We start from the raw sequence: 16,813 nt of genomic DNA, 5'->3' as shown, positions 1-16,813 counted from the left end.
ACTCAATAAAGGCCACTCACTGGTGAAAACCGAAAGCATTTCCTCTAAGACCAGGAATAAGAAAGGGTGCTCACTCTTGCCACTATTATTAAACACAGTGTTGGAAATCCTAGTTAGGCAAGCAGAGAAGAAACCTAACAGGAATCCAGACTGGAAAAGAAATAAAACTCTTGACTGTTTGCAGATGACAGTATACTAGGCCTGCCTGTTCTTTCTGTCGTACTGGAGTGGGTAGCCATTCCCTTCTCCAGGGGATCTTCCCAACACAGGCGTCAAACTCAGGTCACCTGCATTGCAGGCAGTTTTTTTTTTTTTTTTAACTGTCTGAGTCACCAGGGAAGCCCAATACTGTACACAGAAAATTTAGTAAAGTTGCAGGATACAAAATTCATATATAGAAATCCCTTGCATTCTGATACACAAACAACAAAAAATCAGAAAGAGAAACTAAGGAAACAATCCCACTCACCACTGCAACAAAAAGAATAAAATATCTGGGAATAAACCTACCCATGGAGACAAAAGACATATGCAGAAAACAAGACACTGATGAGAGAAATCAAAGATGACACAAACGGAGAGTATACTATGTTCTTGGATTGAAAGAATCAATACTGTGAAAATGACTAAATGGCACCCCACTCCAGTACTCTTGCCTGGAGAATCCCATGGAGGGAGGAGCCTGGTAGGCTACAGTCCATGGGGTCGCAAAGAGTCGGACATGACTGAGTGACTTCACTTCACTTCAGGCAATCTGCAGATTGAATGCAATACCTATTGAATTACCAATTTTTCACAAAACTAGAACAAAAATTTTTACAATTTGTATGGAAACAAAAAGACCCTGAATACCTAAAGCAACCTTGAGAAGGAAAAATGGAGCTGGAAAATCAACCGTCCTGACTTCAGACTATACTACAAAATAACAGTTATCAAGACAGTATGGTATTGGCACAAAAATAGAAACACGGATCAATGGAACAAAATGGAAAGCCCAGAGATAAACTCATGCACCTACGGGCATCTTAAATTTGACAAAGGAGAAAAGAACATACAATGGAGAAAAGAAATCCTCTTCAGTAAGTGTTGTTGGGAAACCTGAACAGCCATATATAAAAGATTGAACTTAGAACACTTCCTAACACCATACACAAACATAAACACAAAATGGATTAAAGACCTAAATATAAGACCAGGAAATATAAAACTCCTAGAGGAAAACATAGGCAGAACACTCTGAAGTAAACTGCAGCAAGATCGTCTTTGCTCTGCTTCCTAGAGTAATGGAAATAAATACCGAAATAAACAAATGGGACCTGATTAAACTTAAAAGCTTTTGCACACCAAAAAGTAATTATTAGCAAGATAAAAAGACAACCCCCAAACTGGGAGAAAATATTCGCAAATGAAGCAACTGACAAAGGATTAATCTCCAAAATATGCAAGGAGCTTATACAGCTCAATACCAGATAAACAGGCAACCCAATCAAAAAATGGGCTGAAGACTTAAACAGACATTTCTCCAAAGAAAATATACAGAAGACCACCAAACACATGAAAAGATGCTCAACATTGCTCATTATTAGAAAAATGCATATCAAAACTACACTGAACTATCACCTCACGCTGATAGGAATGGCCATCGTCAAATCTACAAAAAATAAATGCTGGAGAGGATGTGGAGAAAGGGGAAACCTCTTGCACTGTTGGTGGGAATATAAACTGATACAGCCACTAAGGAGAACAGTATGGACTTTCCTTAAAAAACAAAAACAAAAAAGACACTATTATATGGACCGAGCAATCCCACTGCATGTACCCAATGTTCACTGTAGCACTATTTACAATAGCCAGGACACGGAAGCAAACTAGATGTCCACTGACAGATGAATAGATAAAGAAGTTGTGGTACATATATACCATGGAATATCACTCCATGGCCATAAAAAGGAAAGAAACTGGGTCATCTGTAGTGATATGCATGAATCTAGAATCAGTCATAGAGTAAAGTCAAGCCAGAAAAACCAATAGTGCATATTAACACTTATGTGTGTATTCTAGAAAAATGGTACTAATGAACCTATTTGCAGGGCAAAAGAATAGCGATGCAGACATAGAGAATGGACCTGTGGACACAGCAGGGGATGGAGAGGGTGGGATGAACTGACAGAGCAGCACTGACGTATATACAATACCATTTATAAAATAAACAGCTAGTGGGAAGCTGCTGTATTACACCAGGAGCTCAGCTGGGTGCTCTGTGATGATCTAGTAGGGTGGGATGGTGGGGGTAAAATAGAGGCTCAAGAGGGAGCAGATACAGGTACATTTACAGCTGAGTTATGAAGATCATGGCATCCGGTCCCATCACTTCATGGGAAATAGATGGGGAAACAGTGGAAACAGTGTCAGACTTTATTTTGGGGGGCTCCAAAATCACTGCAGATGGTAACTGCAGCCATGAAATTAAAAGACGCTTACTCCTTGGAAGGAAAGTTATGACCAACCTAGACAGCCACCTCATGTGAAGAGTTGACTCATTGGAAAAGACTCTGATGCTGGGAGGGATTGGGGGCAGGAGGAGAAGGGGACGACAGAGGATGAGATGGCTGGATGGCATCACGGACTCGATGGACCTGAGTCTGAGTGAACTCCGGGAGATGGTGATGGACAGGGAGGCCTGGCATGCTGCGATTCATGGTGTCACAAAGAGTCAGACAGGACTGAGCGACTGAAGTGAACTGAACTGAATATTAAAAAATATCTAGGAATAAGCCTACCAAAGGAGTGAAAAGACCTGTATACAGAAAACTCTTAAGACACAGATGAGAGAAATCAATGACACAGATGGAGAGTTATACTATAATCTTCAATTGGAAGAATCAATACTGTGGAAATGACTATACTACCCAAAGCAATGTACAGATGCAACATAATTCCTATCAAATTACCAAGTGTATTTTTCACAAAAATAAAACAAAAAAATTTATAATCTGTATGAAAACATTAAAGACCCAAAATAGCCACAGCAATCTTGAGAAAGAAAAATGGTGTTGGAGGAATCAGGCTTCCTGACCTCAGACTATACTACAAAGCCACAGTAATCAAGACAGTATGCTCCTGTCACAAAAACAGATCTATAGATCAATGGAACTGGACAGAAGGCCAGAGATGAACCCACACATTTGTGGTCCCCTAATCTATGATAAAGGAGTCAAATATACAATGGAGAACGACAGCCTTGTCAATAAATAATGTCGGGAAAACTAGGTAGCTACACGTAAAAGAATGAAATTAGACGACTCTCTAACAATACATACAAAAATAAATTCAAAATGGATTACAGATCTGAATGCAAGGCCAGACACAAACTGTCAGAGGAAAACATAGGAAGAACACTCTGACATAAATCAAAGCATGATCCTCTTTGAGCCACCTCCTAGTGTAATGGAAATAAAAACAAAAATAAACAATTGGACCTAATTAAATGTAGCAATGGAAACCATAAAGATGACAAAAAGAAAATCCTCTGAATGGGAGAAAATAATAGCAAATGAAGCAACTGTCAAATGATTACTCTCCACAAGATACATAAGCAGCTCATGCAACTCAATTATCAAATCAATAAACAACCCAATCAAAAAATGGGCATAAGACACCAAAACAAACATTTCTCCAAAGAAGACATACACAAGACCACCAATCACATGCAAAGATGTTCAACACCACTCATTATTAGAGAAATGCAAATTAAAACTACTATGAGGTATCACCTCACACCAGTCAGAGCGGCCAGCATCAAAAATAAATCTACAGGGCTTCCCTGATGTGTCAGTGGTAATGAATCTGCCTGACAATGCAGGAGACAAGGGTTCAGTCCCCATCCTAGAAAATCCCACATGCCACTGGGCAGTTAAGTCCATGTGCCACAGTTAGTGATTGAACCTGTGCTCTAGAGCCCAGGAGCCACAACTACTGAGCCCACTTGCTCCAACTATAGAGGCCTGCGCTCTGCAATAAGAGAAGCCCCCATAATGAGAAGCCCCCATAATGAGAAGCCCATGCTCCAAAACTAGAGTAGCCCCTCCCCGCTACTTATCGTATTTAGAGAGAAGCCTGAATAGCGACAAAGACCCAGGATGGACCAAACTGGATAAATAAATAAATCATTGTTAAAAAAAAAAATCATACAATAAACACTGGACAGAGTATGAAGAAAAGGGAACCCTCATGCACTGCTCATGGGAGTATAAACTGATACAGCCACTATGGAAAACAGTACAAAGTTTTCTTAAAAACTCAAGAAAGAACTCCTGTATGATCCAGGCATCTCACTACTAGGCATGTACTCACAGAAAATCATAATTCAAAGATACATGCACCCCAGGGTTCACACCAGCACTGTTTACAACAGCCAAGACATGGAAGTAACCTAAATGTCCATGAACAGAGAAATGTATAAATAAGATGTGGTATATATATATATATATATACAATGGACTATTATTCAGCCATAAAAAGTAACAAAATTGAGTCATTTGTAGAGCTATGAAGGGACCCTAAAGAATACCACAAAGAGTGAAGTCAGAAAGAGAAAAACAAATATCATAAATTAACACATATATGGAGTCTAGAAAAATGGTACAGATAATCTTACTTGCAAGGTAGAAATAGACACAGATGTTGAGAACAAAAATAGGGATACCAAGGGGCAAAGGGGTGGTGGGAAGAATTGGAGATTGGGCTTGACACATATACACTATTGATACTATAATAACAAAGAAACTCAGCCATAGTAATGAGAACATACTGTATAGCAGAGGGAACTCATACTTAAGGCTCTGTGATGACCTGAATCAGAACAAAGTCCAAAAGGGAGTGGATATCTGTATATGTATAGCTGACTGATTTCACTCTACAGTAGAAAAAGCAACTATATCTCAATAAAAATTTTTTAAAATCTTCAAAAATAATTAAGTAACTATGAATATTTATTATTTGGTTTGTACCCCTTTTTTGGAAACTGTCCCTCCACCACAATCCTCCATATGATGTGCCCCCATTGATATAAAACTTTACTCTCCATAGTTAGATAAATCTCAGTACCACACCTCATTCCTGAAAAGACTACCACTGGGATAGGCTCCTAGCTCAGATTTGAAGTCTCAGGGATTTTTGGAGTTGACTGCTGCTGCTGCTGCTGCTGCTAAGTTGCTTCAGTCGTGTCCAACTCTGTGAGACCCCATAGACAGAAGCCGACCAGGCTCCCCCGTCCCCGGGATTCTCCAGGCAAGAACACTGGAGTGGGTTGCCATTTCCTTCTCCAATGCATGAAAGTGAAAAGTGAAAGGGAAGTCGCTCAGTCGTGTCCGACTCTTAGTGACCCCATGGACTGCAGCCTACCAGGCTCCTCCGTCCATGGGATTTTCCAGGCAAGAGTACTGGAGTGGGGTGCCATTGCCTTCTCCGCTGGAGTTGACACTAGAAAGAAATGTCAGAACGGACTCTCTCTGGTTGCTGAAATTATATAAATGTAAAATTTGGGACCTACTGGTGTTCTTGTTTTTCCACCACATAGAAAAGGCATACCGCATATCACAGAAGGTGAATATTCCCAAGTCTCTGAATAGATAAGAAACGGTACCATGACGACATTCACGTCTCTGGTGTAAGTGTTTCATGAGACACACAATAACTTTTTAATAAATTAATTACCATTTCTGCTTAACCTAATTCAAATTGAGTTTCTTTCAACTGCAAATAAAGGTGCTGATATACTAAAGCCAAAAAAAATACAACCATTACTATGCTCATAGAGAATTTCATTCTTGTTGTCGTTCAGTTGCTCATTAGTGTCTGACTCTTTGCGACCCTATGGACTGCAGCAAGTCAGACTTCCCGTCCTTCACCATTGCCCAGAGTTTTGCTCAAACTTACTGATGATGATTGAGTACTGGTCTTGTAAGTACTTAATATGCATTAATTCATTTGATGCTTAAAAGAATTCATGAGATTAAGCGCCAGCATCTTATTTGGTACATAAGAAAAAATATCTAGAATTATATACTGAACTGGTATTAGTTCTTATCTTTAGTACCTGGGACATCAGACCAGATGGATGAGATGACTCACTTTATATACCTGTATTTAAAATTTTTTAATCCAATGAGGATATTTTACAATTAGAAGAGAATATCTGCAGAAAATAGAAAGATATGCTCTGGTTCAATCATATCTCAGAGCAAACATAAAATCCCAAATGCATGAGAAATAAGCACTTTTGAAAACTAGAAGAAAATGTTTATACTTGTATAAATGTTTATACTTGTATAAATAAAATGCTTCTGCCTACAAAAGTTCAGAGCAAGTAGAAGCCATCAAATATATTAAAACGATACTAACAAGATTCCATGTGATTAGTTTCACTAATAATGCACAAAAAATATAAGGGCAATATTTAAGTCCCTAAGGTAATTTATGTCGTTTACCAAGTCATATTTAAATGGTAACCTGTCATGTAGAAAAAAGCATTGCCTCCCTAGCAATACAGAGTAGGTTTCAAACAACTATTAAATTTACAAAAATAAATGAGTTCTAAAACTCAGTGATCACAAAGCCAGAAAAACATGAGTTACCTCATGGAGGACTATATACATTTCTGGTAGTACTCTAAAATTTGTTTCCTAGGAAACAATCTAGTAACAAATCTGACAAGAACTATTAAAACTGTTCTTTTTAATGATTGTAAGATATTCTCTGACAGGTTAACTCTGCTTTGAGGCATACATGCCATGAAAACACCACTAAATAACTGGTTACACGATGAAAGGACTACCAAGACAGCTGTGCTGTACTTAGTTGTTTAGTCGCGTCAGACGCTTTGTGACCCCACGGACTGTAGCGCGCCAGGCTCCTCTGTCCATGCACATTCACCAGGCAATACTGGAGCAGGTTGCCATCCCCTTCTCCAGAGGTTCTTCCCAACCCAGGGATCGAACCCAGGTCTCCCACACTGCAGGAGGATTCTTTATCATCTGAGCCAACCGGGAAGCCCAAGCAGTGCATGGCTATTCACAATATAAAGCTTCTTAAACATATACATACACCAAATAGCAGAAGAGTTAAATTGTAGCACTAAGTCATAATGGAATAAAGTTATTAAAAATGAAAATTATGTAGACTAAGTCAATATTCAGAATAGTCAAAAATGAAAGCACAACTTAATACAGATCTGCTGATTATAATTACATAAAGTATGTATGTCTATGTTTATTGACAAAGACTAGGAAACCATGCAGAAAGATGTAACTTCATGATCTCTAAATTCTTATTTCTGTAAAGGTTTTTAAATTCATGATAGCCAAATAACAGATCTCAAGAATCTCTCTCAGAAAACAATATTTTGATGTTACATTCCAGTGACAAAATACATATTTCACAAGTTTCAGTTAAGTTTGTAAAATGTATTCCTTTTTCTCTAATCTTATCCAAACCCACCTTATCCAATTTTATTCATTAAGAAATATATAATGTTTGCAAGGAGCCCTGGGATGAGAGACACCCAGGTGTCCCAGTGCAAAGGTTTCTCCCTTCAGACTCATCTGTAACGACTTGGCTCCCAACACCTATAACGCAATCTCTAATGCTCTAGGGACTCATTAATCCCCTCTAGTCAGGGTCACAGAGTAATGGCACCTCACCCTAAAGGTTTAAACAGGCACTTCCTTCAAGATGCCCGAGTAGGAGGATGCAGAGTTTGCATCTCATCACAACTAGGGCACCTACAAGGTGCTGGTGGGGGACTTTGAACACCTAAGGAGATGGGCAGAATCCCTGAGTAACCAGGGTCTTGGCTCTCAGGCCAGGGTTGGGCCTGAGCTCTTGTGGCAGGAGCACCAAATTCAAACCACTGTACTAACAGAGAACTTCAGACCCCAGAGAATATTAATCAGCAAGTGATCCCCCAGAGGCCCTCATCTTGGTACCAAGACCTGGTTCCACCCAACTGCCTGCAAACTCCAGTGCTGGATACCTTAGGCCAAACAATGAGCAAGACAGAAATACAGACCACACCCCCATCAAAAAAAAAAAAAAAAACAGAGACATCCAAAAATATGGTACAGATGAAGGAGCAAGGTAATAACCAAAGACCAAATTAATGAAGAGGGAATAGACAACCTACCTGAAAAGGAATTCAGAGTACTGATAGTAAAGATGATCCAAAATCTCAGAAATAGAAAGGGGGCATGGATCAAGAAAACAGAGATGTTTAACAAGGACCTAGAAGAACTAAAGGACAGACAGACAGTGCTGAACAACACAATAACTGAAATGAAAAACATGCCAGAACAAATAGAGTAACCAAAGCAGAACAAATGAGTGAGCCTGAAGATAGAATGATGGTAATAACTACTGAGGAGCAGAATAAAGAAAAAGAATGAAATGAGGACAGTCTCAGAGGCCTCTGGGACAACATTAAAATGCACTAACATTTGTTTCATAGGGGTCTCAGAAGAAAAAGAGAGATGAAAGGTCTGAGAAAATATTTGAAGGATTATAGTAAAAAACTTAGCTAACATGGGAAAGGAAATAGTCACTCAAGTGCAGGAAGCACAGTTTCCCACACAGGAAAAACCCAAGGAGAAACACACAGAGACATAGTAATCAAACTAACAAAAATTACATTCAAAGAAAAAATATTAAAAGCAGCAAGGAAAAAGCAACCAACAACATACAAGGGAATCCCCATAAGGTTATCAGCTGATTTTTCACCAGAAACTCTAGGTCAGAATACTCTGTGAGAAGTCATGAAAGGGAAGACCAACAATCAAGAATACTCTACCCAGAATGGAACAGAGAAATCACAAGTTTTACAGACAAACAAAAGCTAGGAGAATTCAGCACCATCAACCAGCTTTAAAACAAATGCCAAATGAACTTCTCTATTTGCAAAACAAGAAAAAGACCTACAAAAATAAACCCAAAACAATTAAGAAAATGGTAATAGGAACATACATATCAATCATTACCTTAAATGGATCTGGATTACATGCTCCAACCAAAAGATACAAAATGGTTGAATGGATACAAAAACAAGACCCTTATATATGCTGTCTACAAGAGGCCCACTTCAGATCTAGGGACACATATAGATTGGAAGTGAGGTGATGGAAACAGATATTACATGCAAATAGAAATCAAAATAAAGCTAGAGTAGAAATACTCATGTCAGAAAAAACAGACTTTAAAGACTGCTAAAAGAAGGAAGGATACTACATAATGATCAAGGGATCAATCCAAGAAGACAATATAACCATTTTAAATATTATGCACCCAACACAGGAGCAGCTCAAAACAAAAGGCAAATGTTAACAGCCATAAAAGGGGAAATTAACAGTAACTCAGTAATAGTGGTGTACTTTAATACTCCACTTTCACCAATGGAGAGATCATCCAGACAGAAAATTAATATGGAAAAACAAGCCTTAAATGAAACATTAGATCAGATAGACATAATTGTTATTTATAGGACATTACATCCAAAACCAGCAGAATACACTTTCTTCTCAAGTGCACATGGAACATTCTCCAGGATAGATCACACCTTGGGTTACAAATGAAGCCTTAGTAAACTTAAGAAAATTGGAATTACATCAAGCATCTTTTTTTTTACCACAACACTATGAGATTGGAAATCAATTACAGGAAAAATAAAAAAAAAAACTACGAAATACACAAGCACGTTTGTTTAGTACTAAATATTCAAAAAGTTGGAGAAGAAATCAAAGAGGAAATTTTAAAAAATAGATAGCAACAAATGACAACATAAACACAACTATCTAAAACTTATGGGACATAGCATGAGCATTTCAAAGAGGGAAGTTTAGAGCAATTCACTATCACCTCAGTTCAGTTGCTCAGTCGTGTCCGACTCTTTGTGACCCCATGAACTGCAGCACGCCAGGCCTCCCTGTCCAACACAAACTCCCGGAGTTCACCCAAACTCATGTCCATTGAGTCAGTGATACCATCCAACCATCTCATCCTCTGTCGTCCCCTTCTCCTCCTGCCCTCAATCCCTCCCAGCATCTGGGTCTTTTCAAATGAGTCAGCTCTTCGCATCAGGTGGCCAAAGGATTGGAGTTTCAGCTTCAACATCAGTCCTTCCAATGAATATTCAGGACTGATCTCCTTTAGGATGGACTGGTTGGATCTCCTTGCAGTCCAAGGGACTCTCAAGAGTCTTTTCCAACACCACAGTTCAAACGCATCAATTCTTTGGCACTCAGCTTTCTTCCCAGTCCAACTCTCACATCCATACATGACCACAGGAAAAACCATAGCCTTGACTAGACAGACCATTGTTGGCAAAGTAATGTCTCTGCTTTTTAATATGTTGTCTAGGTTGCTCATAACTTTCCTTCCAAGGAGTAAGCATCTTTCAATTTCATGGCTGCAATCACCATCTGCAGTGATTTTGGAGCCCCCCAAAATAAAGTCTCTCACTGTTTCCCCATCTATTTGCCATGAAGTGATGGAACCAGATGCCATGATCTTTGTTTTCTGAATGTTGAGCTTTAAGCCAACTTTTTCACTCTCCTCTTTCACTTTCATCAAGAGGCTCTAGTTCTTCACTTTCTGCCATAAGGGTGGTGTCATCTGCATATCTGAGGTTATTGATATTTCTCCCAGCAATCTTGATTCCAGCTTGCACTTCATCCAGTCCAGCGTTTCTCATGATGTACTCTGCATATAAGTTAAATAAGCAGGGTGACAATATACAGCCTTGACATACTCCTTTCCCAATTTGGAACCAGTCTGTTGTTCCATGTCCAGATCTGACTGTTGCTTCCTGACCTGCATATAGGTTTCTCAAGAGGCAAGTCAGGTGGTCTGATATTCCCATCTCTTTCAGACTTTTCCACAGTTTATTGTGATCCACACAGTCAAAGGCTTTGGCATAGTCAATAAAGCAGAAATAGATGTTTTTCTGGAACTCTCTTGCTTTTTTGATGATCCAGGGAATGTTGGAAATTTGATCTCTGGTTCCTCTGCCTTTTCTAAAACCATCTTGAACATCAAGTTTTTGAACAACTTCTCAAGCGCACATGTAACATTCTCCAGGATAGATCACATCTTGGGTCACAAATGAAGCCTCATTAAACTTAAGAAAACTGGAATTATATCAAGCATCTTTTTTTACCACAACACTATGAGATTGGAAATCAATTACAGGAAAAATTTTAAAAAACTACAAAAAACACAAACACGTTTGTTTAGTACTAAATACTCAAAAAGTCAGAGAAGAAATCAAAGAGGAAATTTATGAAATAGATAGCAACAAATGACAACATAATACAACCAACTATCACCTCAAGTACAAGAGAAATCTATAAACAATCTAATCTTACATGTAAAACAACTAGAGAAAGAAGACTCCACAACTAGAGAAGAACTACACAACTAGATCAGAGAAGAAAAAATGAATCAGAAACGAAGACAATAGCAGCAAAGATCAAAAAAACTAAAGCTTATTTTTGGAGAAGATTAAATTGATAAACCTTTAGCCAAACTCATCAAGAAAAAAGGAAGAAGATTCAAATCAATAATATTAAATATGAAAAAGGAGAAGTTACAACTGATGCTACAAAAATACAAAGGATCATTAAGAGACTACTACAAGCAACTGCAAGCAAATAATATGGACAACCCAGAAGAAATGGACAAATTCTTAGAAAGGTATAACCCACCAAGACTGAACCATGAAGAAACAGAAAATATCAATGGACTAATCACAAGTAATAACATTGAAGCCATAATTAAAAATCCTCCAACAAACAAAAGTCCAGGACCAGATGGCGTCATAGGTGAATTCTATCCAATTTTTGAGAGACCAGTTAGCACCTATTCTCAAAAACTTTCAAAAAATTGCAGAGGGAGGAATACTCTCAAACTTGTTCTATGAGGCCAACATCCCCTGATACCAAAATTAAACAAAGATATCAAAAAGAAAATCACAGACCAGTAACACTGATGAACACAGATACACAAATCCTCAAAAAATACTCGCAAACAGAATCCAGTAACACGTAAAAAGGATCATACACTATGATCAAGTTTAAGTTTATCCCAAGGATGCAAGGATTCGTCAATATACACAAATCAATGTGATACACCACATTACCAATTGAAAGATAAAAATCATATGATAATCCCAAAAAATGCAGAAGAAGCTTTTGACAGATTTCATCACCCATTTATGAAAAAAAAAACTTCAGAAAATTTGGTATGGAAGGAACCTACCTCAACACAATAAAGGCCGTATAAAACAAACCCACAACAAATATTATTCTCAATGGTAAAAAACTGAAAGTACTTCCTTTAAGGCCTAATAAGACAAGGGTGTGCATTCTCACCACTATTATTCAACGTAGTTTGGAAGTCCTAGCCATAGCAATCAAAGAAGAAAAAGAAATGAAAGGAATCCAGATTGAAAAAGAAGTAAAGCTGTCACTGTCTGCAGACAACAGGATACTATACATAGAAAACCCTGAAGATAACATCTGAAAATTACTAGAGCTATTCAGTGAATTTAGTAAAGTCACAGAATACAAAATCAATACACAGATATCCCTTGAATTCCTACAAACTAACAACAAAAAAAATAAGAAAGAGAAATTAAGGAAACAATCCCACTTACCACTGCAACAAAAAGAATAAAATACCTAAGAATAAACCTACCTATGGAGACAAAAGCCTGTATGCAGAAAACTGTAAGACACTGATGAAAGAAATCAAAGACGACACAGAGAGAGATAATATGTTCTTGGAGCAAAAGAATCAATATTGTAAAAATGACTAGACTCCCCTATATAATCTGCAGATTTAATGCAATCCTCATCACATTACTAAGGGCAGTTTTCACAGAACCAGTACAAAAATTTTTAATATTTGTATGGAAATAAACAGATGCTGATAAGCCAAAGCAATCTTGAGAAAGAAAAATGGAGCTGGAGGAATCAACCTTTCTGGCTTCAGACTATACACAATTAAATGAAGTAGGGATAGGTAACCTTCCAGAAAAAGAATTTTGAATAATGATAGTGAAGATGCTCCAGGATCTCGGGAAAACAATGGAGAAGATACAAGAAATGTTTATCAAAATCTAGAAAAACTAAAGAACAAACAGAGATGAATAATACACTAGAAGGAATCAGTAACAGAGTAACTGAGGCAGAAGGAGGAGAAAGAGAGAAAGGACCTGAGATAATATTTGATGACATAGCTGAAAAATTCCTGAACACTGGAAAGGAAGTAGTCAACCAAGTCCAGGAGCACAGAGAATCCCAGGCAGAAAAAAACCCGAGGAGGAACACACCGAGACACACAGTAATCAAACTGACAAAAATTAAAGACAAAGATAAAGTATTAAAAACAATAAGGAGGGAAAATGACAAATAACATACAAGGGAACTCCCAACGGGCTATCTGCTGATTTCTCAACAAAATCTCTACAAGCCAGAAGGGAATGGCACGATCTATTTAAAGTGATGAAAGGGAAGAACCTACAACCAAGAATATTCTACCCAGCAATACTTGCATTCAGATTTGATGGAGAAATCAAAGACAGACGGCCAACAAACCCAGCAAAAGACACTCAGCATCACTAGTTATTAGAGAAATGCAGATCAAAACTACAATGATTAATCACTGGTCAGAATGGCCATCATCATAAAATCTACAATAAATGCTGAAGAGGATGTGGATAAAAAGGAACCCTCTTGCACTGCTGGTGGAAATGTAAATTGATACAGCCACTATGGAAAACAGTTTGGAGGTTTCTTAAAAAACTGAAAATATAACTACCATATGACGCAATAATCCCACTACTGCACATATACCCTGAGGAAATCATAATTCAAAAAGACTTATGTACCCCAATGTTCACTGTAGGACTATTTACGATAACCAGGAGACAGAAGCAATCTAAATGTTCACTGACACATGAATTGATAAATATGTGATATACACACACACACACAGTATTACTCAGCTATAAAAATGAATGAAATTGGGTCATTTGTAGAGATACGGATGGACCTGGAGTATGCCATACAGAGTGAAGTCAGAAAGGAAAATATCATATATTAATGCATATATATGAAATCTAGGAAAAGTGTACATAGATGAACAGAGATCTAAATGGAGACAATGGCTATGTTGACATGGGGGGAAGTGGAGGGTGAGACAAATTGGGAAAGTGGTGTGGACATATATACACTACCATGTGTAAAACAGATAGCTATTGAGAAGTTACAGGGAGCATAGGGAAAGATGACCTAGAGAGAGGGGAGGGTCTGGGAGGGAGGTTCAGGAGGGAGCTGATATATGTAAACATATAGCTGACTCACTTTGTTGTACAGCAGAAACTAACACAACAGTGTAAAGCAATTATACTCCAATAAAATAAACTGAAAAAAAAAAGGACAACCTATGAAACAGAAGTAAACTTCTATAAATCATATACCTGATAAGGGATTAATATCCAGAATATGCAAAGAACTGCTACAAGTCAACAATAAAAAAATCAAATAACCCATTTAAAATATGTCCAAAGGAACTGAAAATACATTTCTCCAAAAATGATATACCAGTGCCATTAAACATGTGACAAGATACTTAACATCTTTTTAATTTTAAGAAATTCAAATAAAAACCACAAGGAGACACCGTGAATATAAATATTCACAATCAAAACAACAGAAAATAACAAGTGTTGATAAGGATATGGAGAAATCTGAACTCTTGTGGAAAGTTTGGTGAGATTGTAAAATTGTAAAATGGTGTAACTGGTATGGAAAACATTATGGAGGTTCCTCAAAAAAAAATCACAAACAGAACTATTGTATGAGATAGCCATCTCACTTCTTGGTATATATCCAAAAGAACTGAATGCAGGGTCTCAAAGAGACATCTGCACCCTCATATTTAAAACAGCACTATTCACATAGCCAGGAAGTGAAAGCAACCCTAATCTCCATCAGTGGATAAATGAATAAACAAAATGTGGTATACACACACCATGAATATAATTTAGTCTTCAAAAAGGAAATCCCACAACATGGATAAATTTTGAAGTTATTATGTTAAGCCAGTCACAAAAAGATAAATGTATGATTCAACTTTATCTGCGTTCTCTAAAGTAGAGATTCTCTGATTCATAGAATCAGAATGTAGAACAGTAGTTACCAGAAGCTGGTTGCTGCTGCTGCTAAGTCACTTCAGTCATGTCCGACTCTGTGTGACCCCAGAGACGGCAGCCCACCAGGCTCCCCCATCCCTGGGATTCTCCAGGCAAGATCACTGGAGTGGGTTGCCATTTCCTTCTCCAATACATGAAAGTGAAAAGTGAAGTCACTCAGTTGTGTCAGACTCCTAACAACCCCATGGACTGCAGCCTACCAGGCTCCTCCATCCATGGGATTTGCCAGGCAAGAGTACTGGAGTGAGATGCCGTTGCCTTCTCCGACCAAAGACTGGAGAGAGAGGGAAAAGGGGAGTTGTTTACATGGGCACAGAGTTTCAGTTTTATAAGATGACAAGTATTGGCGATCTATTTCTGTTTCACAATAATGTGAATACACTTTACACTACTGAACTGTATCCTTAAATATGATTAAGATCATAAATTTTATGTTAGGTGACTGTTTTTATAAAAAAAGTTAAAAAAAAAAAAAAGACATTAATTGCACCACTATTTACAACATCCAGGATGTGGAAGCAGTCTGAATCTCCAATGACACATGAATGGATCAAGAAGTTATCCTATGTGTGTGTGTGTACACACACACAGGAATATTATTCAGCCAGAAAAATGAATGAAATTGGGTTATTTGCAGAGCAGCAGATGTCAGCACTCTGTTGTACAGAGTGAAGTAAGTCAAAAAGAGAAAAACAAGTATCGAATATTAATGCATATATGTGGAATCCAGGAAAAAATACTACAGATAAACTATTTGCAGGGCAGGAAAAGAGAAGCAGATAAAGAGAATCGGCGTGTGGACACAGTGGGGAGAAGGGGACAGCGGGATGGACTGAGAGATCAGGACTGACACACACACACACACACACACACACACACACACACACACACGCACACACGCACACTATCAAGAAACTGCTGTGTAGCACAGGGAGCTCAGCTTGGTGCCTGTGATGACCTAGAGGGGTAGGATTGGAGAGTGGTGAAAGGACGTTCAAGAGGGAGGGGATATATGTAATTGCATACATATAGCTGATTCACTTTGTTGTACAGCAGAAACTAACAACATTGTAAAGCAATTACACTCCAATTAAAAAAAAAGAAATACACAGTGTTCAACAGTTCACCTCAGATCTAAGGAATTTTTAAAAAGAATAAAACAGCTACTTGTTTTTATTAAATAAAACAACTATTAGTCTCACTACTTGTGAGAAATGTAACAATAATTTTGAAAATTTTCCACATGTAAACAAACTTCTGTGGTCCACCCTGTTTACTCATTTAGGATGTAATACACCCTGAAACTTAGAATAGCATCATACATACCTGATGCGATGACAGGATCTTTCATAAGCTCCCTAGTTATTGGACATATAAATTCATCAGGAATTTCAGAAGAAAGGGTTTTCACCTTTGTCCTCAGTTCTTCAATTTTCCTTAGAACTTTACTACGCAGCCCTAGTGATTCTGAAAAGAAATTATTCTATTAGGGCTGGAGATCTATCTATAAGTTTTATGCAAGTCTTCAGGAGAGTAAAATTTTATCTACTA

General features: G+C 37.9%; 1 protein-coding gene across 9 annotated transcripts in view; it reads right to left on the bottom strand.

Moving 5' to 3' along the window:
* The window catches only part of WDSUB1 (WD repeat, sterile alpha motif and U-box domain containing 1), a 73,037-nt gene that overhangs the window by 12,699 nt on the left and 43,525 nt on the right, over positions 1 to 16,813 (bottom strand). For 5 of the 9 annotated variants that reach the window (XM_069577424.1, XM_069577425.1, XM_069577421.1 and 2 more), the window contains one exon: positions 16,589 to 16,729. The exons of 2 other annotated variants lie outside the window; for them this stretch is intronic. In XM_069577424.1, the coding sequence (XP_069433525.1) occupies positions 16,589 to 16,729 (141 nt within the window). Of the gene's footprint in view, positions 1 to 15,462; positions 15,537 to 16,588; positions 16,730 to 16,813 lie in introns of all 9 variants that reach the window. 2 more of the 9 variants (XM_069577426.1, XM_069577427.1) reach the window with 1 other exon arrangement.

The sequence above is a fragment of the Ovis canadensis genome, chromosome 2 (assembly GCF_042477335.2).
Source record: "Ovis canadensis isolate MfBH-ARS-UI-01 breed Bighorn chromosome 2, ARS-UI_OviCan_v2, whole genome shotgun sequence".
Taxonomy (NCBI): Eukaryota; Metazoa; Chordata; class Mammalia; order Artiodactyla; family Bovidae; genus Ovis; species Ovis canadensis.
This window is presented reverse-complemented; position numbering and strand designations above follow the sequence as displayed.